Raw genomic sequence first — 26,058 nt, forward strand, 5'->3', positions numbered from 1 at the left:
AAATTGTTACTGTTCTTTAAAGCTGCTTGCACAATTTTAGTGCATTTTGAAGACTTGAAAAGGAAAAGACTTTGTTTTATGCACATGGACACTCAGGAGACAGATTTGATCTATAAAATTTGTCATTTTTAATGAGCATATATCTAAAATTAATGTAACTGATAATACAGAAAGCACGTCTGTTCAATTAAGGTTGAATTATTTACCACACTTTTTCTTTTCCAATGCTTCTGAAATATTGTTTTCATCACTAAAACCTCATCTAAACATCTCCAATTGAAAACATGGTGCAAATAACTGGGCTTCTTCTTTCTGCCATTCCAGCTTTAGTTGTCTGAGTCTTTTTCCAATCTTACTGCACTCATTTTCAAGTACAATGTGCATTAAACTCTTAGATTGCATCTGCTTCTGGACACTAACCTCTGAATGCATCTCTGGATATATATGTATGTGGTTTCTATCACTTTACCTCCTGCCTTCTTGCCACATCAGGCTGCCTGATTGTGAGATGATCAACGAGGGGAACATAAGGTACTTTCTCTCTGATCTCTTCTTTCTAAAACATTGTCATTAAACAGACCGTCGACATTCAGATTTAGCTGTTTAGATGACTTGTCTTACTTACAGTGGCTTCTCTCAAGTTTAACCAGGTAAACCTTCAGTGAAATACAGCCAAATATGCCCAGAACAGATGCGAAAGTGTCAGGAATCAACATCAGAATGTTCACCTGTGGTACTTAATGCCCACTGGTGAAGCTCTTGGTTCAGCTTAGCTTGATTTCAGAGCAGCGCGCCACAGATTCTGATGTTTTCCAAGATCATTTTTGCTTCTTTGGCTATGCTGATGTTCGGTAACACATTTGCTGTGTTCACCAGAAATGCTTTCCATTTGTTATGGGCTCAATTATTCAAAGACATTCCAGAAATCAGGAAAACACACAGAGTTTAAATGAGTTTGTACACATTGACCTGTTGGCCAATGTAGCCACTAAGTGATCTGTCATCTATAATAAGTTATAATAATACATTTGAGTCTGATAACAGCCGCCAGGTTCTTCCTAAAAATGTAAAGAGAATAGTGATAGCCAGGTAAATAATGCTACACAAAGGCTGTCCAAGATAGTTTTTTTCCCCAGACGTAGTGTTTTTTAATCTTTTGTATCCATTTTCCTCGCTCAACATGATGTCTATTAACAGATACACTACTGTTCAAAAGTTTGGGGTCACCCAGACACTTTCATGTTTTCCATGAAAACTCCCACTTTTCTCCATGTGCTAACATAACTGCACAAGGGTTTTCTAATCATCAATGAGCCTTTCAACACCATTAGCTAACACAATGTAGCATTAGAACACAGGACTGATTTGTTTAGGGCATCTGGACCTATTAGCCCCGCCATCTAAGCGTTGTATCCCAAACATTAGGTTCCCACATGGCTAAACTGCGTTCTCAATTACGTCTTGAGGGCAGCATACTTTCTCTAGGGGATTACGTTGGTTTGTGACGTATCACAAGAACTTCTAATTGACATGTCTGCCATTTACTGTGTGGCTTTCCAACTGTTGCCTCTTTTCTTCCTAGTGATCACATGGGCTAGTCACATTGTGAGCCCAACAAAGGAAGGAAAAGCTTTTAACACACTTTGAAAAGGTAGTATTTTAACCCAAACCATGATATTTTCCCTAAACCTCAGCAAACAGTGTGTGAAAATGACACTTCATTCTAAAAATAATGGTTGTAAGAGGGCATGAACCGCAGTCTACCAGGTGATTCTGACTGATGCTACCATCTGCCCTTCCAACCTTCTGACATTGACTTTGTGGTTGTTTGAAACTGGAAATGTTTCCCGATATGTCATAATGTTGTCATCGTAGTGGGAGAAAATATATTTCTTTCAAAAACTAATTGGGAATGCTGTTTAGTTGTAATTTTCAGGACTTTCCACTCTCCCAGCTCACTAGATCTGGCTTCCTGTGACTTCTTCTTCTTGCCCAAAATGAAAGTTGAGTTGCATGGTCGCTGTTTTGCCACATTTTAGGAGATTCGTCATTCAACACAAGGACTCATCCTATTAAAGCTGTATTAATGCACTTACTTAATATTTACACGCCCTCCGACGCATAAAATATGAGACATCATTGTCGAAGAAGCCACCAAACCTAATTATCACAGACAGACCATGACTGCATCACTTACATGGTCCTTCTTTTCTGGGTGGGAAGGTTAATTCAATTAACACTTTGCAGGCTAACATTATGTCTTTACTGTCATGGAAACGTAGTTCTTCCGTTTGTTTTTTAATGTTGGTGTCGTCACTTTTTTCCTTCTTCTTTCTCTTTTTCACAAAAAGAAAGGTTTTGCTTTTCTTTGTCTTTTTATCTGTGTCCTGCTTCTGTCTCGTCTTTTTTTCTTTTCCATATTTCCACTCACAAACATAAATTTATTTGCGGTTTATTGCAACTCTAACACACTGACTGACTTTGACAGTTGGTCAGAGACAGAAGAGTCTGACGAAGACATCAGGAGGTAGAAGTTCTTCCGGTTTCCTGCTTTCTGTTTCACATCTGAAGTGACCTTTTGACTCTTCTTTCTCCTTCTTTTCCTTTTCCTTTCATCAGTTTTAACTCCATCTTTTGTTGTTACTGTGACTCATTCCGAACAAAGTGCTGTTTTGTACTGAACACCAAAGGATTTCTTTTCAGGCTGTGATGTTCATGAACACATACATATAAGCTACATCACTTTCTGTAAGATTATTAGTTATGTGCAGTTTGTTTTTTTCACAATGCAGTTTTGTCGCTCTTTCTTTAATGCGAATATAGATTGTTTTTTGTCTTTTGTATTTGTGTTATTACTGCAACCCTACAAAAGATTAAGTGGTGTATAGATAATGGATGCATGGCTTTTTATTATTATGTATGTACTATTCTTTTCCCCTTTTGCTCTTTTAAGCACTTTATTTTACATTCAGTTTGTTTGAAAAGTGCCATAAAGATAAAGTCTGATTGATTGGTTGACATTTTTATAGCACCTTTCATCCACAAAATGCTTTACAAAACACAAAGGAAGGAACAACTAAAAATATTTGAAGTAGTCTTTGAACGAGACTGGAAGTAAAACAATGAAACGTAAGAAATGTTTTATTTTCTTAGATTTCAGTTCATGATGCATATTTTTCAAATCTGTGTTTATTTCATGATTTTGCTTGCAACTCTGCTTTTTAAGTTGCAGACCCCAACTTTTTTTTATTGTTGATGAATTAGAAACTCTACAGTTGGGGCTGATACTGGTATAGTGTCTTTCTTTTCTTTAACCTGCGGTAGAGCTGCAGTTACTAATCGATTAGTTGTCAACTTTAATGGCAAGTTATTTTCAGAATTGATTCAATGGTTTAAGTACATTTTTTAGAAAAAAATGTTCAGGATTCTCTAATTCCATCGACTTGAATTTGCATATTTACTGGTTTCTTTCCTCCTCTGTGACAGTAAACTGAGTATCTTTGGGTTGTGGACAAAACAGGACAGTTAAGGACGCCATTTTGGACACACTGATTAGTTACGCCACCATTTTCTGGCATTTTATAGAGCAAACAGCTAATCAATTAGTAGACATAATGATCATTCAGCATCGTGCTAATATGTGTGTGTTCATGGGCAGCAGCATTAGAACTTAGAATGTGCTGTTCTCTAGCCAACATATTACTCTTCTTCCATTGAGGACATCATTGGTTTTGTGCCGTCTGATCCCAGAGTGGTTTGTGCTTTTAATGCTGGGAGTCACTGCTGTTACTCAAAAGCCCTTTTCAGACAGGGAATATATAGCATTATACATATTACACTCTATTTACTAATGTCTAAGTTTATCTCTTGTGTGTAAATATGCAGAATTTAGCACCATGCAGTTCTTTGACACGTTTACTTCTACATGTACACACTCTTACACTACAGCTTACATTTATAAAAGTTATCTCATACGTTGAGCAATTCATTAATCATAATAATAAAATTTCAACTATCAGATAAGGAAGGCATTTAAACAGAAATACAAAAAGGCATACAGCTTTAAGTTACAAAAGTGTTTTTAGAGACAAATTCTTAAAAACTGTCACGACCAAAACATTTTGTTGTCTTGTTCTCACGTCAGACTCCCAGCAGACTGCTACAGTGGTTGTTGTCTTTGTTCGTAGATGTTTTTTTCCATGTTTGTGTTGCTGTAGTTGGTGCTGCTGGTGATTGTTGTTGTTGCCGTCGTTGGTTATTCACAGCTCATCATTAACCCAATCCATGATTCATATTTATCCCTCATATCTGACCAACTATTCTTCATATTGCGGTGGTGTTTGGCAGCTTTTCCAAACATAATCCTCTCTCTCGACTTCCCTTTTTTTATATTTGATGTTTGGGTGCCGCATTCATAAAGCTGATTAGAGCAGAAGTATTGATCTAACATTTACTCTCTAATCCTGTATTGGCACAACTTTTAGAAATGAAAGATTGAAATATTATTATTATTATTATTATTATATAGAATAAAGAGTTGTCTCTTTCTAAGCTTACAATTGGTACAAACCAGACACTTAAAATATGAAATATGAAATAGATAATAGGGGGGCATTAATAAAGTAAGAATGAAAAATCTGTAAAAACCTTATTGATTAAAGACACAGTTTGTCATAGAGATATTGTGTACAAAAATGGTTGATGTTAATTAAGACTCCATTTTTACAAATGATTGACCATAAAATCAATGATATTTTGAATTACCAGTACACAGTTGGTTGATATCTCATTCTAATCATGTGAACTGTGCACAAAATAATTTAATTCTTCTATTAGCTGTAAAGAAGAAAATAAGGTCAAGTTCCTGAAAACTTACACCAACTTGTGTTAAAAAGTACAAAATAAGAGCTTTTTTCCCACTAAAATTCACTTTATTTTTCATAATTAAAAGATTTAACCATAAAATGATTGTCTACTTGATGAGCTACGTAGAACAAAAAGTAAATTTCAGTAGAAGGAATCAGCTGTAACGGTCAGAAAACTGACCAACGATCAGTATTTCTGCTCTTCAAAGCTTTATGAATACTGGACCTGTAGTTCTTACCTGCTATCTGTTTGCCTCTATTTCCCATGATGCACCCAGCAAGAACAGATACTCTGTGGCCTACGCTGCCCAGAAGTCCTGGCTGCTCAACGCCACAGTGGAGGAAAATATCACCTTCGGCAGCCCTTTTAACAAGCAAAGGTAGAAACCTTACAGCGCATTTCACAGTGGAGCTTCAGTGTTTATTCGTTTTAATGTTCATGTTTTGTTTTTCAGGTACAAAGCCGTGATTGACGCCTGTTCTCTGCAGCCGGATATCGACCTGCTGCCTTTTGGAGACCAAACTGAGATTGGAGAGAGGGTGAACACATCTTTGATTTACTGCTAAATACATATTCATAATTGTTTATTAGGGGTCAGCTCTCATATTCACCATTTTTAGAATAATCAGTGTCTGCATTTTTAAACCACCTAAATCCCAAGCAGTGCTTTTTGCTCCTGTGATGTTTTTACTCACCGTGGGCTCATTTTTCACTGCAATACAAAGTCCTGCACCTCTCTGAAAACAGCACAACCACGACTAGAATTAACGAGAAGCTAAAAATGTCTTCTGTACACTAAGACACCGTTATACTACCATTAGTCATAGAAACAAAAACAACCTATAGCTGAATTTCTTTGATTATTTACTGTCGAAAAATTTGGAATGAACATGTACAATATTTTTCCAAGTGCCCGCATTGTTCCCAACACTGGAATACAAAACAGTGACTTGACAAGTTATAGATATTTTTACAAATATTTGTTTCTCTCTGCTTTGTGTATACACAGCCTGAAAACTCAGCCGAATATTTACAGAATTTTTGTCGTATGAATGTGAATTTTTTTTACAGGATCTGGTGCAGATGGTGAATTTTTAGGGAATTTTTAAATGAGACGACGAATATTGTGATTTTTGATTAAATATTATGATTATTTATAGCTTGTATTTGGTTAATTTTCCTAACAGAACTGCATGTCACACATGATTAGTAGAAGGATTGCTGAAAAGTTAAAAATTCATAGATTTTTTTCAGTTTTTATAGTTCCTGACTCTGATTAATGCTATAATTTTGAGGCTTTTTAACCCACCAGTGGATAAAGAATGAAATGGTTCCTGAAAAGATTAATTATTTAAATGCAGTCGCTTCTCTTCATCTTTTGATCCCAGAGGTTTCTTTTTTTGTTGTTGTTTTTTCCGAAAATGTATATCAGTTTCAAATAGTGGTTGTTGGTCTGTTTGACTACTAATAATTGATCGTCGTATTTATTTATTAGGTATTCATCATGTTTCTGTTTGATTTATTTTCTCAAAACAGCACCTTGAAGTCATTGTCTTTGAATATTTTGCATAGATTGGACACTTGTGATATTTCAGTCCTAATTTTCTGTTATGGTATTTTAAAGGTTTGTGTATTTCGTGATGTGTTTCTGTTTCAGGGCATCAACCTGAGTGGAGGCCAGAGACAGAGAATCTGTGTGGCCAGAGCTCTGTACCAGAACACCAACATCGTCTTCTTGGTAAAATTTAAAAAAAAAATGTACACAACACTACAAACACTGGTGACTTTAACATATTTACAATATATTCATTATTTCACATTGGAAAGAAAGACCTCTCATGACTGTAATGATTATTTCTGAACACATGTATTTCTCCAGTGATGTTGTGTGAAGCTAAATTATATAAAAATCCACCACTCAGTGAAGAAATCCTCCTTTTTGTTATGACTGATTGTATCTCACAGTGCTGTTTGATGTGTCTGTTGGCCGCTGAGATGAGGAGGCGTCTGTTTCTTACTCTGCTGTGCCGTCATGTATTTATCTTTCTGAGTAGCCGCATGATTTCTTGTTGCTGCCACTGCAAACTTTAATTGGTTGTCAAGCGTACGTTCTACATTAAAAGCCATCTCTGGCGTTCTTTAATACACTCTCGACGCCTTGTAATGTCTGGATTCCTAACAAAATGTATAGAATTGTGATGTATAGCGCCGAGGGAATGTTTTCTTTGATTATTTAACTACGAGAGTGCAGCTGCTGGAGCTTTTCATATCTGATCACTGAATATAAACGTCATACACTCGCTATTAAAGAACACACTCTATAGCATCCTCCCACCAGTTAGACTGATGTTAATGTAGATTTGGCAGACGCTGCTATCCAGAGGAGCTTACATGCTGCTTGGTGTTCATTAATGTGTCAGTATAATTTGATAACTTCAATATAAACATGTAGAGACAATCAAATTATCTCAGCAACGGATGTGGCAGAACTGGAGGAGCTCATACAGAGATATGGAGATGTTTTAGTTAGTATACATGGTGCATTTAATGGATCTGCTGTGCCTACTTGCAAAAAACTGAGAAAAAAAACCTGAAATTCATTCAAACAAAACAACAGCACTATATATAGTAAGCTGACCATCAAGATGACCATCTTAAAGGCAATGTCTATTTTCTTTTAAAACATTTATATATTTTTTGAATAACAGTGTATTGTGTTCACAAACTTAAGTAAACATATGCAGAGGGTAGTTATGACAGACTACAGCTTTGTTATTGTAAAGCTAAATATAAAATGTTGAAAAGGAGCGTCTTCCTTGGGTCATTGGGAAGAATCCTCTAGTGGGTTTTGAATGAAATCTATTGCTTATGCAAAACATTACATTTAATTTAAAATGTTGATGTTGCCCTTATTTTCACTTTGACATAACTGTTAAAACTAATAACTAAGGTTAAGTACGTCTGCTATGTCCCGATAAAGTTTTTTTCTTTTTTTTTTTTTGTTTTTATACCTCTAACTCAATCCAAGTCATTTAATATTTAATGTCTCCCAATACCAAGTCCAGTATCATTTTAAACAAATTTAGATTTACAGCTTGTATTTGGAGCTTCTCTGCTCAAAATCACAAACTGATGACGTACTACATAATTTTCTGGAAGCTTCCCAGGAAATATCCCACAATCCTTGACTTCACTGTCAGGAATAATCCTGATAATAAGTGATGTGATCTCCCAGGAATTCATTTAGAACTGGGAAACCTGACAGAGTCCAGGGCAACGTCAGGGCAGTCGTACTTTTATCTGCGTCAGTTTCTTTCCAGCTGAGTCCAAAATGTCTGTTTGCTGTAAATTGCATTGAACCCTTACGGGATGACTGATTGTCAGTCGCCCTATGAAAATATTCTAATTTCCATGGTATCCATCTCTGTAACATCTCACAGGATGATCCCTTCTCGGCGCTGGACATCCACCTCAGTGATCACCTGATGCAGGAAGGAATCCTCAAGTTTCTGCAGGATGATAAACGAACAGTGGTCCTCGTCACCCACAAACTGCAGTATCTTATCCACGCTGACTGGGTAAGATGTTCAATCTGAAGCCAAAAATACTCCAGATAGGGCCACAGATGAACTACATGTTCCTTAAAGCACTGAGATTACTCAACATGCATCCTTACTTGCATTCTAAATCTACACTAAAAGCTATTTTTTGCAGCATATTGAATCTTTTTCTCCTGGCTATTTTGTGCTGAAATGAAAAGAGCAGGCCTGGAGTATTCATATAATTTCTGAAAATAGAGCTATATCAGCTGGTAAATATTTTAGATGATCTGCTATGTTGGCTGTTGAACCCTGACGTTTATATCTAACTTTTTGGCCTAATGTCTGAACAAAATGCAGCCAAACCAGCAACTTCTTTGACATTTTTAGTTGGAGTCTAGCAAATGTTCAGTAGACTTTAAATTGCTTAGATGTTGTAGTCTCCATCACGTTGGACCAGTTCAAGGCTGTGAAAATGCTGTCAAAAATACTAGATAAATCAATGAAGTGGTGCTTTTCTCCTGGAAAGTAACCCTATTGCCCGATCAACGAGAATTTGTCCGAATGTCAGCATATTGACGAACCTGGTGAACCTATACAGTAGTTTAAAGACTATTTAGTGAGCAATACTTACTTCAGTCAACCCTCACCTTCACCTGAACACCTTTTACGGTGCCTTTTTTCCAGATCATAGCCATGAAGGACGGCTCTGTGCTGAGAGAGGGAACCCTGAAGGACATCCAGACTCATGACGTTGAGCTTTACGATCACTGGAAAACCCTGATGAACAGACAGGACCAGGAGCTGGAGAAGGTAAATATATCTCAGCCAACCTGCTGAGATTACGCAGATATAAACAGCAGCCATTTTAAAACTGACAGTAACAGAGACGGCTCGACTGTAAAGGATGTGATTTATCTCTATTGTAATGTTTCTCTTATCTACTGTCGGTTTGTAGGACATACAGCAGGACAGTCAAACAACACTTGAAAGGAAGACGCTGAGGAGAGCTTTCTACTCCAGAGAGGCCAAGAACCAAATAGATGATGAGGACGAAGGTGGTGGATTCCTTTTTAATCTTGTGGCTCATTTCTAGTTGAACGCTTTTAATATTATCTGGAGTTGTCTACGTTTCCTTCTAAAATGCAAAATACATGATAACACGTAATCACACATCACTGAACGTCTGAAATTTGAGTGGAAATGTTGGCAAAAGTCTGAGCAGATGCCGCATTTTATATGGAATTGAATGAAAAAAGATTCAAGGCTCTATGTATATCTCATCAAAACCTTCAGCTGTTTTTGCTGTATCTTTGATGAAAATGTGAAATAATTGCATTGTTTCCTTGAATGACATTGTAAATCTGATGTTATTATAACAGAGGAAGAAGAGGAGGAGGAAGATGATGACAACATGTCCATGACCACCAACAGACGATCAAAGATCCCCTGGAAGGTAATCCACTCTTGGGTTTTTTCCTGGCTTAGAATGGCATTCGTTGGGCTGACTGTGCAGGACATTAAGATCAATTTGTACACATTAAAGGTCTCTGCTATCTTACTTGACAGAAATTTATACATTTTCTTGTGCTTTTCTGAGCATTTGATGTTCAAAAATGCCTGATATGCTTGAGTAAATTAAGGCTCTGCTAAGAAAACTGGTCAACAAATTGAGTTGGTGTTTGTATTTTCAGTTCTTATCATTTTGGCACTACTGCTAGCTAAAACCTCTTTGGGTCACTTCACCTTCAAGCGTCTGTGTGCCTTGGAAACATTTCCCAATTCTGTAGAAGTAAAACGAATGAGTTCTTTAGAAATGCTTTAGTGTCAACGTTAGCTATCATAAAGGAAAGTGTCACACATGGCAGGCAGCTTGTGGCAACAAGAACATTATTAAACCTTGCTAAAAGGCTGCAGAATCCACGTGTATACCAGAATCTGATGATGAATATGAGTAATACGAGGCAGATAAGCATGAGGGAGGCAAACGGTGTGGACAAGCAGGATTCAAAGAACTAAATGTACAAACCAGAGTAGAAGGAAGAAACCAGGCAGGTAAACACGAGGTTAGTGAACAGACAAACTGGCAAAGAAAGAGGGAAAGAGTGGGCTATTCACAAAAAAACTAAATTGGGGAATAAAGACACGTGAAACTAGTGAGGGCAATCAAAAGAAGAGGGAAAACAGACAAAGGGAGGAAGCAAACACCTCAAAATCCACAAGGACAGGGATTTTTTAAAAATAAAACAAGAGTTGAACTAAGAATAGAACTAAAAGAGTATGACAGGTAACAACCCACCTAGCTACTTTTGGGATCGGTAGTTTAGTGGTAGGACTCATATTAGCTGCTGCGCCAATTTTGTTACCTTTTGCAGTAGATTAACATTATTGCGAGTTCTGCATATAATTCTTATCCTCATAGTAGAATTTGTTACTTTTTTGATTTAATTGACATCACAATTTATCCCCAAGATCCTAAACTTCTTAAATTTCCGACTAACTAGCTAATGTGTGACATTTGCGATGTCAGTGAATGGTTCATCTGCTACAACTATTTTAGGTGCAGGTCTTTAATCCATCCGTCGTTCGTTATCTCCAACTGAGACTACTCATTTATCTCTTCAGGTGTGCTGGTGTTACCTGTCCTCTGGTGGCTTCTTCATGGTCTTCCTCATGGTTTCCTCCAAACTTCTCAAACACTCCGTCATCGTCACCATTGATTACTGGTTGGCTCTCTGGACGTCCTCCAAAACCAACCAGAGTGCAGAAGATGGATCGGACATGTTTAATGGAACCAGCCCAGCTTACATCGGCAACGCCTCGCTTCCTACGCCTGGTGCTCCCGAGGCCGAGGTAAGATCGTTCTGACAAGGGTGTTTTATGGGATCTTAATGAGTTAATTTAATCAAGTAATTAGTTAATTCAATAAAATCAGTTCATGTACTTCATCTGCTCTCTAACCTCAACTGCTTAAGTGTATAAAAAGGTGACGTAAATGAGTAGTTATATAAAATAAAAAGGAAAACTACATTTGAATAATGTATAATGCACTGTTTAAAAAGAAAAGATAGCAGAAAAAGTTACTTAAAGCTTGATGGAATGTTGTAAATTTAAAAAAAAATCATAAAACAATAATATTTTGTGGCTGATTTAAATACAGTAAACATTCCAATTCTATGGTCACACACTGTGAAAGAACAAATTATTAAATTGTAAATGTGGCCATTATTTACAATTTTGTGCCTATTTTTTTTACAGTTAGCATGTAAATTAATAATTTTTTCTGTGATTTTCCTAGATATTAACTTTATATAACAACATATGGGAAACATCTAAAATAATAATTTAAAATTCTGAGCTATTTTTCAAGCCTTAATATACATTTTTTTCTAAAGAAAATAGCAAATGTTTGTAAAACAATGATATTTCGGGGAGATTTTAAAAGTAAAAAGTAGTAAAATTTCTGTTGCATGTTATGAAAGAACTTGCAGTTTATACAGATTTACAGTTTATGAATTACGGAATTTTGATGTGGACATTGTGTACAATTTTGGCCTGTTTTTTTTTTTTTTTTACGGTTACCATGTAAATTAATACTTTTTCTGTGATTTTACTAGTTATCTGTAATTTAACAAAACATAGAAAATCTGCAAAATACCAGTAAGTTCTTTCCAAAAATTACAGTTAATAACTATTTAGTTTTTCTACTGTGTATGCATACATGTAGAAATATACCAAGTTAAACAGCACATTTATTTACTGTATGTAGCTGCTTGTATTCTGTTAATCTATGTGTTTAACAGTGTGTATGGTAGTGTATCTGCATGTATGTTTTAATGCATATGACAATAAATTGCTTGAAAATTTGAACAGCAAAAATTGAACAAGATGCAACACAAACATACAAAAGATTAGAGGTGATTAGGTTATTACCACTAACGATATGTTTCTATTGTTTTTGTCTCTCTGCAGCAGGACTCCTACTATCTTACGGTGTTCATCATCCTGTGTGCAGCTGGAATCACTTTATGTCTCATCACATCCCTCACTGTGGAGTTTCTGGGTCTTTCTGCAGCCACCAACCTGCACCACAACCTGCTCAACAAGATCATCCATGCTCCCATCAGGTACACAAACACTACACTACAACACCTCCAGGTTTACAGTTCAACAGTAAATACATGTTCAGCTCACGTTTCTCTTCTGGTAAAGCCTTTATAACGGGTTAGAAGCTGGTTTTAGATCACAAAAGCTGCTTTTAATTTGCAGATAACCGCACCAAATATGACTTAAACACCACGTCAAATTCCTCATGTGTGAAAAACCTACATTCCAATAAAACTGTTATTGATTCTGATTTTGAAAAACCATCCAAGATGTGTTATTTTTTGTATTATTTACTAAATTTATGACCTCTCTCCTCAGGTTCTTTGACATCACTCCTTTGGGACAAATTCTCAACAGATTCTCAGCTGATACCAACATCATTGACCAGGTAAGCCGATGATTTTTGACCATCCACATTATCGTCAGCCTGTGGTGTTGCACAGAAAAGACATTCAGTAGTTACATTTTACATATATTTCAGTGTGTCGTGTTTTAGTCTTGTTTTAGTGCTGTTATCTGCAAATTAAGAGCAGAAACCGAACATGAATGCGCTCTCACATCTTCGTCTCTTCTCTTTCAGCACATCCCTCCAACGCTGGAGTCTTTGACGAGGTCCACGCTGCTCTGTTTGTCGGCCATCGGGGTCATAGCCTCCATCACTCCTGCTTTTCTGATCGCCTTGGTTCCCCTGGGGGTGGCCTTCTACTTCATTCAGAAGTATTTCCGGGTCGCCTCCAAGTGAGTACACAGTGGATTTTTTTCATATCTTTGTGTTTAAACAAATCAGGGAGTTTATTTATTGTTGCTGCAGGAAACTTCAATTTTGAGATTTACGGGAATGTTAAATCTAGATGAAAATCAGTGCGTTCTGAGAAAATCTGTGTATTTCTCATTGTTATAAACCCAAAATGTTTAACTTCAATGTAAGTTAGAACTTCACTGAATTGTTACTGTTTGAAAGTCCAAGTTCTCCATTCATAATGTTCATGTATGTATGAGTATCAAACATATATTGCACTGATCTGGTAGCAGTAAGTGTACAGTAGAGGACACCAAACAGTTGTACATACAAATGTACATGAAATTTGTTTTACTGTGAAAACTCAGGGATCTCCAGGACCTCGATGACTCCACTCAGCTTCCTTTGCTCTGCCACTTTTCTGAGACTGCTGAAGGTCTGACCACAATAAGAGCATTCAGGTACCACACATACAAACACACAAAAAGCAGAAAAAATATGCTTTTCTCACTCCAGGAGCTCTAATTAATTAGTACACCTTCTGCAGGGGATGTATTTTTTGTGTCTTATTATATTCAACCTCATGTTACGTTGCTGCTTTATCAGTCCATTAAAGTTCTACCATTCAGACAATATACCCAGTGATTCTGTATAGTAAATAGTAATGCATAAACAAACAAATGTCCAAATTACTAATTGCCTGGTTTATTTGGGGTTGTTTCCTAAATGTTGTAAAAATCTGTCTATTGATGACGATAATCTAACTACTACTTTACCAACAGTATAATAAAAATAGCCAGTCTGCTGTAATGAAACTCAGATCTCAAACTGAGTTTTTAATGAAGGTGCTGTTGTTGTGTGTAAATGTGTGCAGCTCTCCCTTTGGAGACGCTCAGATGGATCCTGCTGCTGTTTGATTTTGCAGGTATTTAATCATCTCAGAGGAAATAGTTCTAAACAGCTGAGAGCAACGTACTTAAAGTTATTATTTTTGGGGCATTTTTGCCTTTGTTAGAAATAGTCCATGGGCCAGACCAGATGTTGGAACCACCTCAGGTGACCAAACCTAAGTGGTGCTAAAATGTATGTTAGGATGTGAGAGCCTTTCCACACTGGCAGCTTTATCACTTATTAGTGAAACGGATACATTCACCATAACCACTGTATGGCACAATTCATTTAAATCTCACTGTATGCAAAGATCACATGTAATATAAGTCAATAATCAAATAAAACGGTTTGAGAAAGTGTAATATATTAATGTTATGTATGTATATATATATATATATATATATATATATATATATATATATATATATATATATATATATATATATATATATATATATATATATATATATATATATATATATTAATTAGTAGAATATAGTTAAACATCAGACCCAGATGAATGCATTTCTTCTTTGTCTGTACTTTCTTTTCATGCTTATTTGTTTTGGTCAATTTGAGTCTTATTTTGTTCTTGTTTCTGTCCTTTTGTGTCTTTTTTGTCATTTTGTGTCTTGTTTTTGTCGTTTTGTGCCTAGTTTTTGTCATTTTGTATCTTGCTTTGTCATTTTGTGTCTTGTTTTTGTCATTTTGTGCCTTGTTTTTGTCATTTTGTGTCTTGTTTTTATCATTTTGTGCCTTGTTTTTGTCATTTTGTGTCTTGTTTTTGTCATTTTGTGCCTTGCTTTGTCATTCTGTTTCTTGTTTCTGTCACAGACGGTCTTGTTACCATAGCAGCAAAATCTTTCTCAGACTCAAGTTTGTTATAGTATTGTTCTGTGTTGTGAAGTTATTAACACAGATGATGATGTGTGGCATGTGGCACTTCTTATTTTTTCATAACGAGGAATAATCCTGTCGAATTCAACTTTTGGCTCAGACCCTTTCATTGTGTCCATTAAACGAGTGATAACATTTATTAAGCTATGAGTCTGTAACGGCTATCATATCAAAATGCAAACTAGAGACATATAGCTAGTTAAAAATACCAAAAAGAATTGGTCACCTTGAGTGGTACCGATACTGGAGATTTTGGATCCGGGCCCATGGACTAATAGGACAGTTAGAAACAGACAGGAAACATGGGTAGGAGAGTGGGGGAATGACATGCAGTAAATTGCCATGAGCTGAATTCGAGCCCACGACCGCTGCATCGGGGACTATAGCCCTGTTCATGGGTCGCCCACCCAGCCAGCTGAGCTCTCTGATCGCCCTGGGAGCAACATACTTAACTATGATTCTGTGTCCCCATGTTGAGACAATAGATAGATATTATTAATGAAGTTACTAGTGCTGTTGTTTCGCAGGTCTTTTGCTTTTCTAAGTGCTCATATGGAGTCTACTGCTATGTGATTTTGCAGGTGTTTACTAAACTCAGAGGAAATTGTCCTAAACAGCTGGGTGCAACACACTAAATTGTGAATCTGTGTGTCTTCATGTCGAAAGAATAAATGGAGAGTATTAATGAAGTTCCAGGTGCTGTTGTTTCACAGCTCTGTTGCTTTTTGAGACGCTCATATGTATCCTGCTGCTGGTAAATCCTGCAGGTCTTAATAACCTCAGAGGAAATTGTCCTAAACAGCTGGAAGCGACAAACTAAATTATGACTCTTTGTGTCTCCATGTTGAGAGAATCCATACTAACAGGTTATTAATGAAATTCCCGGTGCCGTTGTTGGTGCAGCTCTTTTGTTTTTCGAGACCCTCATATGCTGTTTGATGCTGCAGGTATTTAATAAACTCATAGGAAATAGTCCTAAACACCTGGAAGCAAGAAACTTAACTCCTGTTCATCAAAACCTGTGTTACATAAAGTTTGGTGAGCCTCATTAATCTGACCTGTTATAGACTTCATCGCAGAAAAGGTTTATTTTTATTGACATTTGTAATCGATGTAAAACTGTAAGGGAAAGACGTTCTGTGATCTTGGCTGCAAACCAAGGGAGATCTAGTAAAAATCGCTATTATGACTATTACAGAAATGTCAGCAAAATGATCATTCAGACACAAAACTGACACATTCAAATGCTGTCAGGGCCTTAGGTAACTGGACAATCCATGAAGGACTATTTTTTTTTTTTACTATCCCTTAAACTTAATTCCACTCTTGAAATTATTGGCTGTGGCTCCTTGAATGCATGTGTGAATAAGACTTTGGATTAATGCAGTCATAGCTGTAGTGGTAATATTAGTGTTTGTAGTTCTGGTTTTACGTATAACTCTGGTGATAGAATCTTGTGTTGCAGTGACAGTTATATCAGTGGAAGCATCTTCTTGTATTTCTGTCTTCACCCTGTTTCCCATCGACGATATAATCCAACATTAAACAGCTCTCACGCTTTTTCCTCCTCTCTTCCCTGAGGATTTCCTCTTCCTCACACACACACACACACACACACACACACTCACAAATATACAAACACTGAGCCACACACACACACACGCACACACACACACATACATGCAGAAATGGTGAATGTGATGTTGAGACAGATTCTTGGCAATCATGCGATAGTTCCCATTATCATTATCCACTGGTCTCCCTCCAAACCACGTCTGGTTCAGATGGCAGCGTCTTACTGACTGAAGAAGAAACCTAGAGACAGAATAACGTCGCAACTGGTTTATTCTTGTGCTTGAAAAACAGTTTGTTACTTGTGGTTTTGTGTATGTTTTTATTTCCTGTTTATATTACATTTGTTATGTCCCGTACTAGACTCCATTCGTGAGATTATTGTTTTAAGATTTGTGTTTTGAGCCCTGAGGAAAAGACACCAGCAGTATATTTTATTTTTGAATCGGTTAATTAAAGGTTTGATGTATTTTCCGTGTCTTATGTTTGATTAAATGTTTGTTTCAGACAGGAGGCTCGTTTTAAACAGCGTATGTTGGAGCTGACAGACACCAATAACACAGCCTATCTGTTTCTGTCTGCTGCCAACCGCTGGCTGGAGGTCCGAACGGTGAGAAACGCTTTCATGATTTTCTTAAAAATTCCAGAAACACATCACTGTATGGAATAAATCACTACATGTTTTAGTTTAGATTGACAATTTTACACTGTCTCATAAATTATTGAATTATTAGTGTATATGAAAAAGGATATATATAAAAGGGGCCCACTGATGATTAAATTTATGTTTTTAAGTAACTTGTAGCTCTTTTTTGTTGCCCCTTGTACATTTTTTTTGGACCCATTACTAAAACTTTGCTCAGTTTTTACATATAAATATTTTCTGAATGTTGATTTTGCCTGTTTAAGCTCCTTTCTTTTCCTGATCTGTGTGCAGGACTATCTCGGAGCAGTGATTGTGCTAACGGCAGCAGCAACGTCAATATGGAGTTTACGATATGGTTTACAGGCTGGAGGTCTGGTGGGCCTCGGACTCACCTACGCCCTCACTGTGAGCTTTCCTTTTAGGGTTCTTGGTGGTTTTGTGCAATTGAATTACGCCTCCCACTATCGACTATTTAATTACTCAACAATTAATCTAAGCAGTCTATTTTTTGGAGAAAAATGCTTTTTTTCAGTGGAGTTTACTTTGACAAAATTAAAATTAAAATGAGGGCTCATTATTTAAGTCAATAGAGCCGCTAGAACAGAAGTTTCTATCAAACCCCTGAACAAACTATTAAAGCTCAGACCAGCTAAAGCACTCATTTTCTCCTTGTCGTGCAGTTGCTCTGTGACTTTAGTAGTAGCTTCAGATTTTATGAAAGCATGTCTGAATTCACCATCTAACCATCTTCTTCACTCATCTATATGGTGGCGGTTATAAAATCTGTATTTTAGTGATGCAGAGCAGCAGCTTGGAAATATGAAGAGACTTCTGGTGAACATGTAAACTAAATTGATCTCTTGTCTGAAAACAGAAGCAGAAAAATATTTAAATGAGGACAGCTTTATTTGGAATTCGTACAGAGAGCAGGAGAGAAGTACACAGATGTAAAGTCCCTAAATACTGTGTATTTAATGCTGCTATGTGCTTCATGGAAACCTCAAAGTAGCTCCTGGATCTTTACCGTCTACACTGTAGATATAAATGATCTCCACATTGGAAACATGATCCAATGTCTTTGTACGCTTCTTTGCAGGTCACCAACTACCTGAACTGGGTTGTGAGGAACTTGGCAGACCTGGAGGTTCAGATGGCAGCTGTGAAGAAAGTCAACAGTTTCCTCGGTACAGAGTCAGAGAACTACGAGGGATCTATGGGTGAGTTCTGATCAGACTTACTGAGATAGATATTCTGCTTTTTGGGCGGTTTTGCTGTATGTTTGCTTTCTATGCATGTAGAAGTCTACAGCAAAGGGATTTATTGTCTCACGGACGAAACACTCCTCTTTACCTCTTTACCTGAAGTGCTTCATTTAAAGTCCAGACTTTTACTTCTGTTACTTTTCTTTGCCACTACATCTACACAGAAGCTAGTTTGACCTTTAAACAAAAAATTAGCCACCAGTTTGCCTTTATTTCCTCTCTAGAACCATTTCCGCCAGAGCCACGTCCCTATGCTCCGAGATATTAAGTTATGGTGCATAACCAACTTCACCTTGTTTTTATGCCGCAATCTGATCAATCAGTTCAGCTCTTCGGAAGAGGGCCCTTAAAACAACAGGACCTACAATGGAGCATTTCAGACAGAAAGAAGAAAACTAGTGTGTTTCTTGAACCGTGAAGTTTGTAAATATATACTAGTAGACTCCAAAAATACAACGGATAAGCCACATTTACGTGTAACTTTGTTAAATCCTCGTTTCAACTCATGCAAACCTGCTCCAAATTTGCTAAACTTGTGAAATTATCCATGTCGCAGTGACCCTGATAAACCCCCAGAGGAGAACCACGTCTTTGGTGCTCATTTAATTGTCTGATTTGACATCTTAAATGGCGAAACTGAGCCAGAACTTTGGGAAGTATCTGATTACTGCATTCCAGCATTTCCAAATCTAATTTTTCACTTTTCTAAGTGATCTCCTAAACACATTTGGACACGAACTGTCAGAAATTATGCACTCAAGAGGTCCTAAATGTGCACACATCCAACCAAACATTTTGAAGGTGAAAGACAGAAGTTATACCTACAGGTCAGTGACAGGTCTGCACACTTTCAGGTTCCAAATAAAAGAGACTTCAATGAATAAATTGATGTTTTAAAGTGTGCAGACCTGTTAATGATTTATATTATACACACAGCAGATCTCTACATGGTTTTGTCTGCCACAGGAATGTAACAGAACAACTTCATCTAATGATAAATCAACTTTTTTGCACATGTACAGTATGTGTTTAAAAGCTTTGTAATGGTTTCATCTTTTGCTTATGAGTCCAGAAGCTTTGTTTTGGGTTTATTGGCTGTGCTGTTGCTATGGTGGAATACAAATGCTGCTGGAATCTTTTCCTGGCAGAGGAGATGACAAAACACTGACCCTTTTCATTATTTAACTATTATTTCATCAGCATGAGATTACAGATATCTCGCCAAGCCGAGCCAAAAATCTGATCTAACCAAACCCAACCAAGCCAAACCTGTTGTACAAAAAAGGAAAAGTCTGGAGCGATCTACCAAAGAACATTTCACCAAGACGGAGCAGCTCCAGTATTTTGGGAAACATAACAAAAACAATTCCTGAGCTTGACGGATGAGTCGAAGAAACAAGGAAGGAGAGAAAAGAAATCAATGAAGAAAAAGAAAAAGTAACTATTTTTCCACATTTTACTGAACTATTATCTCTGTGTCTCATATAAGGGTCATTGAGTTTTCCTCTTAATCTTGTATTTTACAGTAAATGACCCACAAAGCCATAAAACAATCCACAAACCCCTCAGTGACAGAGAACAGAAAGAGCTTTCCCTCTCTGACATCATGGAAGCTTCGAGCGAATTGATAAAAGTAGAAAATCCTCCAAACTTAGGGAGGGATGAACTAAAAGGAGGCAGCGGCAGGACTATCAAATTCTTATCTCGCTGGTGTGGTAATATGAATAATGTGTCACGTAGGCTCGACTTTCTCATAGTACAGAGGTTTTAAAGTGGGATGACGGGCCTCAGGGGAGACTCAGAAAAAAATATTACATAAGTTATTACTTTGGTTATCAAAAGGAGATCACGTAGAATAGTCTGAATGTGATATTTGGTTAAAGAGATAGCTCAGAGATGCAGTAGTATTTGTGAATTTTGCCTGTTTTTCTCAGTTTCAGAAACTAAAGCTGTTTTCAGATGTGGTATTTGTAGCATTGCTGCTTCATCAGTCTGTTAAATTGACAGCATTTACTCAATATTGAGCATATTTAACAGAAATAAAGTTATGTAGATTGCACAATAATGCTCTAATGAACAAAAGACTAAATCTAAACTAATGACAACAGCCTAGTTGATATATGATTTCTAAAACAATGAAAATTCTGTCCATTTGTTTGATACTACAGATAAATAATAACCTCAGAGGAAATAGTCCTAAACAGCTGGAAGCAACAAACTCAACTGTGACTCTGTGTGAGCTGCTGTTGTGTCCTGATCCATCCTGCCTCTGTGTTTGAGAAAATCTATAATTTTAACCAATTAATGACAACTTTCTGTCTTTGGAGATGTTGAAGTAGATCCTGCTGCTGTTTGATGCTGCGGATATTTAATAAACTCAGAGGAAAGAGTCCTGCACAACTGGAAGCAACAACCTAAACTGCGACTCTGCATGAGCTGCTCTTGGGTCCTGATCCATCCTGTCTCCATGTCGGGGATTATTTATAATTTTAATTAAATAATTAAATTACTGCTGCTGTTCATAAATATAGCAATTCTCTCTCTTTGGAGATGCTCTTATCGGTCCTACTGCAAGTGTTAAATAAAGTCAGAGGAAATATTCCTAAACAACTGGAAGCAACCAAACTAAACAGCAGTTCCTGTTAATATTTTGTCAAAACCTGGAATACAGTTATTATAGGTGCGTCTCATTAATCTGACCTGTTACAGACTCTGCCTTCATTGTAGTAAAGTTTAATTTTGATGGATATTTTAAGTTTGTAATACATGTTAAATTGTTGAGTAAAATGGATTTAAAAAAATGGTTTTTTCTTTGCGACATTTTTGGACCAATATTTGTGCTTAAATGTGGAAAGTCTTTGCCAAATCACTTCACATAACTAAGAACATCGCTTTTCGCTTCCCTATTAGTTAATATGACGGCATGCACTTCATACATATTGTCTTAATTAAGTCCAAATTTAGTCCAACTTGGTCACGACTTTTGTGGGAAAGTAAGCAAGATGCTAATTCCGATCATAAAACTGACATTTTAAGTTGCCTTCTGATTAACGTTAAGGAGTGCAGGTCTGAAAAGGGATTTTTGAGCACCTGGAACAATTTAAAATAAGTACTGAAGTTAAGTATTTAAGTAATGTTAAATCACACAAAGTTAAATCTGGCTGTTTAGTATCAGAGATTGATCAGTTTCTAACAAAAAAATTAACATACAAACACTGAATACTGCTTTATGCTAATTTGTGTGATTGCCTTAGTTCCACCATAGATACAAAAGGATATTATTAATATTTTATCAAATTAAAGTAGTTCTTACTACAGTTTTAAACAGTAAAATAAGATCCAGAAAGCCTTGTTTAATTTTATATGGTGCAGACAACCACAGCAAAAACAAAGGCACTCTGTCTTCAGGTGAAATGATATTATTAATTCATGAATTTGTTTAATTCATAGTCAAACAAATAATGTGTGTTGGTTTTTTTGTCTCATCAAAGAGCACCTGTATGCCATCAGAGCCATGAAGCACTTCCTTTTTCTTGAGTAAACTTCACTTGATATGTTGTCTTTATCACATATAATTAATATCATAACCTCGAAGCAATAGTGCACGCACACTTGGTAGCAGTTTCAAAACTTTTAGTAAACATTTACTCATTCACAGTACATGCCGGTGGGAACCCACAGGTGTGTTCCCCATCATAACAGTCCCAGGTGAGAACGCTTAGCCAACACCAAGGTTCCGGTGTACATCCCAAACCGTGACACAATCACTCTCTATCGCAATTAAGCTGAACAAAGCAGCAACATCTATTGGCATGTAGTCTGAATTTTAAATACCAATCAAGCCAAATCCACACATAAAATTGGGAAATAAGCAGAACAAACATAAAAAAGTAAAAGAAAAGCAGATATCATGTCTTCATGTATTTATTAAATATGATTTTTATATTGTTTATCACTGTAAATGTGCCGATTATAATGTAATGTGTGTTAATGTCAGTGAAGAATCTGAGCAGCATATTAACTGATAAACTCTACTACTGTATATCTGCAGTGTTATGACTTGTTCCATATGTTCTATAAGTTCTTGTTTACACCACTGACGACTGTAACATAGATACTGGCAGCTGTTAGCGTCTGTTTCTTGCTGCTGTGTTTTTTCTGCTTTGGTGTGTTTCAGGCTGAAATAAAGCCAGACAGAAATGATTCAGCCCTCCGGTGTTTTCTCTCCATGCAGATTCCTCTCAGGTGCCCGAGAACTGGCCTCACAACGGCGAGATAAAGATCCAGGACCTTTGCGTTCGCTACGATCCGATGCTCAAACCGGTGCTCAAACACGTCAACGCCTATGTCGAGCCGGGCCAGAAGGTAATTAACGGGACGCTGTGAGGAGAGCCGGCCAGGGTTGCAGGATAATGATAACACTTTTACTACATCATGCAGTACTAGAATCACAGCTGCTATGAACTGAAAGAGGCTTGTTTGGCAGCTCATTAAAAGGTCACAGCTCCAACTGCAACATGTCTCTGCAAATGTTCCCTCTGAAGTCACAGCCAAGTGACGCTTATATAACAGTGAAGATTGCAATTGTGGTAATAATTCTTTTCTGAAAGCAGTTATACAGTAGCAGGTAATTCACACGGTGTCGAGAGGAACAGTCGGCTCACATTACACTGTAATGAAATAGAGATATGTGCCACTATAAGCAGAAGGGAAATGTGTTGTGGAGTGTTAGATCACATTTAATCAATATATCTGTATTGTCATAACAAAAGTGAAAATGCAATCATCATCTGTACGAAATAGCAGTAAAAAATATCTTATAAATACCTGCATAAAAATAAGACTCTTAAAGGAAACCACACGTACAGTACATTCCCGCATTCAATTTGCACATTTCCCTTGTAAGTGCACTAAAGACATAAAAACATATTGCACGGAAAGTATATTTCAAATGTTTACAATAATAATAATGATAAGATGTTGATTTTATCCTCATTTAAACTCGTTTAAAACTGCTACTTTTGGTGCTGAAAGTGTTTTTTTTGTCAGATGCAAGCATCCTCCTTTTCATTACCACATATAACAACATGTTAGAGGTATTATAAGCTTGAAAAATTAACTGTGGGATAGGCAAAGGAGGGTAATACCTTGAGAAAAAGCTCCATTCCAAGATTAAAGTCATAAAAATGCGATATTCAAATATTCGCTGAGATTATAAATTCTTAAATCACGGTTTAATTAACTGCGTGACGTTAGCTACAGTAGCTGTATGAATAGTTGATTCACTGAATGGTAAGCTAGCAATGAAGTTAGCTACCGTTAATCGTAGGTATTTCATTGGAACCAGTGAGACATAAAATGAATAAATGTGACTGAAGTGCAGAGGACTTTAATACCTCCTCCAAGTTTCCTTCCAGAGCTACTTCTGCTTTTGCTACTGTTTTAATTGAAAGAACCCAAACAGCAGAAATGACATACTATGATTTTAATTTCACGGTAGGTAAACTTAACTTGTTTCATAATTTTGCATCTCCTCTTTAAATGTTAATTCTACCAATGGCACCTGGGATGTGGTGGGTCTGTCCAACTTTTTAAATTGATGCAATGTGGTTACTTGACAAAAAAAAAAAAAAGAGCCCACTTGACTTTTTTTTACTCATGCAAACTACTTTGTCATTGAATATCTCATTTTTTTCTCATACTTTTTTACTTTAACCTTGCAACTCCTCTCAGAATATTACTCTCCTTCTTTGCCTCCATAATTTTTCTTTTTTTTAAGCCTACAATGGTCCTAATACACTGTCGTACTACCTCCTCCATAACATTGTCTTTTTTAGCTTGTTTGTACCACAAACTTTGTTGATGCAAGTTTATTGCAGCAGAGATGTCCAACATCTTGCTGCACCACACCTGAAGGACCACTGCTCTTTATCTTCTCGTAGACAAGGTCAAAGTTGCCCTTCTTTTCCAGTCTGTTGCCAGACTTCCATCACCTGCATTCTGTCTCAAAGACAGAGATGTGGTTTGTCAAAGTCTATGCTAGCCAAAAAACCAACCATGTTTTTACCTTTGTGCTGTAATTGATGAATTAGATCTCTGAAGATGCAATTTATAGATTTCCCTTCATCTTTATGTCTATTTTGAGAGTGAGAGTAGAAGAGGAGGAAGCAAGAATTAGGGACTGACATACAGCAAATGGTTTAACTGGCCGGGATTCAAACCGGAGACTTACCTCAGGGCCGTGTGCTGTGTGTCATATCCACTGGGTTATTAGCTTTCCTGGTCTGTATGTCTAATTTATATCAAATTTCAAAATGATGTCTTTTAAAGGTTGAGGTTCTCTCAGGTTTAGCATACAAAATGTTTGCAATGCCATGTAGAGCTACAGAATTAACCAATAATAATCATGTTTGACTGCAATTTAAAGTGTGTTGTCTGCTCATGCAGCTAAAATAACTCAGTTTAAACTTAAGTAAATCTGATGTTTGCCTTATTTCACTGTTTTCAAAGTAACTGTGGTCACAAAGTTGTTTGCGTTGTTAAGTGGAGACTAGTGGCTTCTCTGTATCCAGTATCCATCCCTTCAGCACTTTCAGTTTAAAATCAAGACAGGTTTTCCATTGAAGTTCTGAGTGTAATGTTGCTGTTAATACAGTTTAAATTAACAAGTACAGTCAAAAATGTCAAAGACTAATTTAAAAAATTGAATTTATTTTAAATGTGCGAGTTAAACAAATCACTACAGAGACCAGAGGCTTCTCTGTGCACAGCCAACTAACTTCTGGCTTATGGTGTATGTGCACTGGATCCAATACTGCAACCCATTTTCTGCAGCCTAGTGCATTTCGAGATGTGACGTCAAATTGCCCATGTCTCATTTGCATTAAGATGAAGTCTCGGCTACTTTACGCAAATCAGGATCATCTTAAATATGGTCTATAGACTTTGCAAGCTAGCAGTGTGCACAGAGGCTACACAGAAACAAACATTTCAGACAAGCAACAAGCTCAAGGTTTATATAATGTAGGCAAGGCAGGTTTCTGTTTGACATTTTGACTGTAATATTGCTGTCAATACAGTTTAAATTAACAAGTGCAGTCAATAATGTCAAAGACTAATAAATCAACTGTGAATTTTGTTGAAAAGTGTGATTTTCCCTTTGAAGTCGCAGCCAGCTGTCACTTTCCGACCACACACAGCATGAACCTGCTGCACTGTTATCGCTCAGGTGTCCCATGCCTCACTATAGTGTCAAGTAAAGGGAAGTTTATTGACTTTGTCTCTTCGTCCTCCGTTAGGTTGGGATCTGCGGTCGGACCGGCAGCGGCAAGTCGTCCCTGTCATTGGCCTTTTTCAACATGGTGGATATTTTCGAAGGTGGGTCTGTCTCCTGTCACACTGTTAACAAAGAGAGCGCTTTGTTCTTTCCACGTCTTTCATCTTTTCTATTCCTGCTGCCGCCGTCGTCTCTCTCCGTCTTTCACTGCTTCACTATGTTTATGTCCCGTTAAAGACAGCGATTCTTAAGATAATCTCTTG

General features: G+C 36.9%; 1 protein-coding gene across 10 annotated transcripts in view; it reads left to right on the top strand.

Annotated features, from left to right (window-relative positions):
- The window catches only part of abcc9 (ATP-binding cassette, sub-family C (CFTR/MRP), member 9), an 89,500-nt gene that overhangs the window by 40,068 nt on the left and 23,374 nt on the right, over positions 1–26,058 (top strand). For 4 of the 10 annotated variants that reach the window (XR_004848954.2, XM_055006336.1, XM_035957196.2 and 1 more), the window contains 19 exons: positions 493–531; positions 2,489–2,527; positions 5,144–5,245; positions 5,321–5,405; positions 6,524–6,604; positions 8,307–8,444; positions 9,093–9,218; positions 9,364–9,463; positions 9,788–9,861; positions 11,031–11,258; positions 12,378–12,532; positions 12,831–12,900; positions 13,093–13,250; positions 13,620–13,712; positions 17,119–17,221; positions 17,549–17,662; positions 18,354–18,474; positions 22,754–22,884; positions 25,818–25,896. Coding sequence is in view for 7 of the 10 variants with exons in the window: in XM_055006336.1 (XP_054862311.1) it covers positions 493–531; positions 2,489–2,527; positions 5,144–5,245; positions 5,321–5,405; positions 6,524–6,604; positions 8,307–8,444; positions 9,093–9,218; positions 9,364–9,463; positions 9,788–9,861; positions 11,031–11,258; positions 12,378–12,532; positions 12,831–12,900; positions 13,093–13,250; positions 13,620–13,712; positions 17,119–17,221; positions 17,549–17,662; positions 18,354–18,474; positions 22,754–22,884; positions 25,818–25,896 (2,036 nt within the window). In the remaining 3 variants the exon portion in view is untranslated. The remainder of the gene's footprint in view (positions 1–492; positions 532–2,488; positions 2,528–5,143; positions 5,246–5,320; positions 5,406–6,523; positions 6,605–8,306; positions 8,445–9,092; positions 9,219–9,363; positions 9,464–9,787; positions 9,862–11,030; positions 11,259–12,377; positions 12,533–12,830; positions 12,901–13,092; positions 13,251–13,619; positions 13,713–17,118; positions 17,222–17,548; positions 17,663–18,353; positions 18,475–22,753; positions 22,885–25,817; positions 25,897–26,058) is intronic. The other 6 variants (XM_055006337.1, XM_023290130.3, XR_004848956.2 and 3 more) reach the window with 5 other exon arrangements.

This window comes from Amphiprion ocellaris, chromosome 21 (assembly GCF_022539595.1).
Source record: "Amphiprion ocellaris isolate individual 3 ecotype Okinawa chromosome 21, ASM2253959v1, whole genome shotgun sequence".
In the NCBI taxonomy this organism is placed as follows: Eukaryota; Metazoa; Chordata; class Actinopteri; family Pomacentridae; genus Amphiprion; species Amphiprion ocellaris.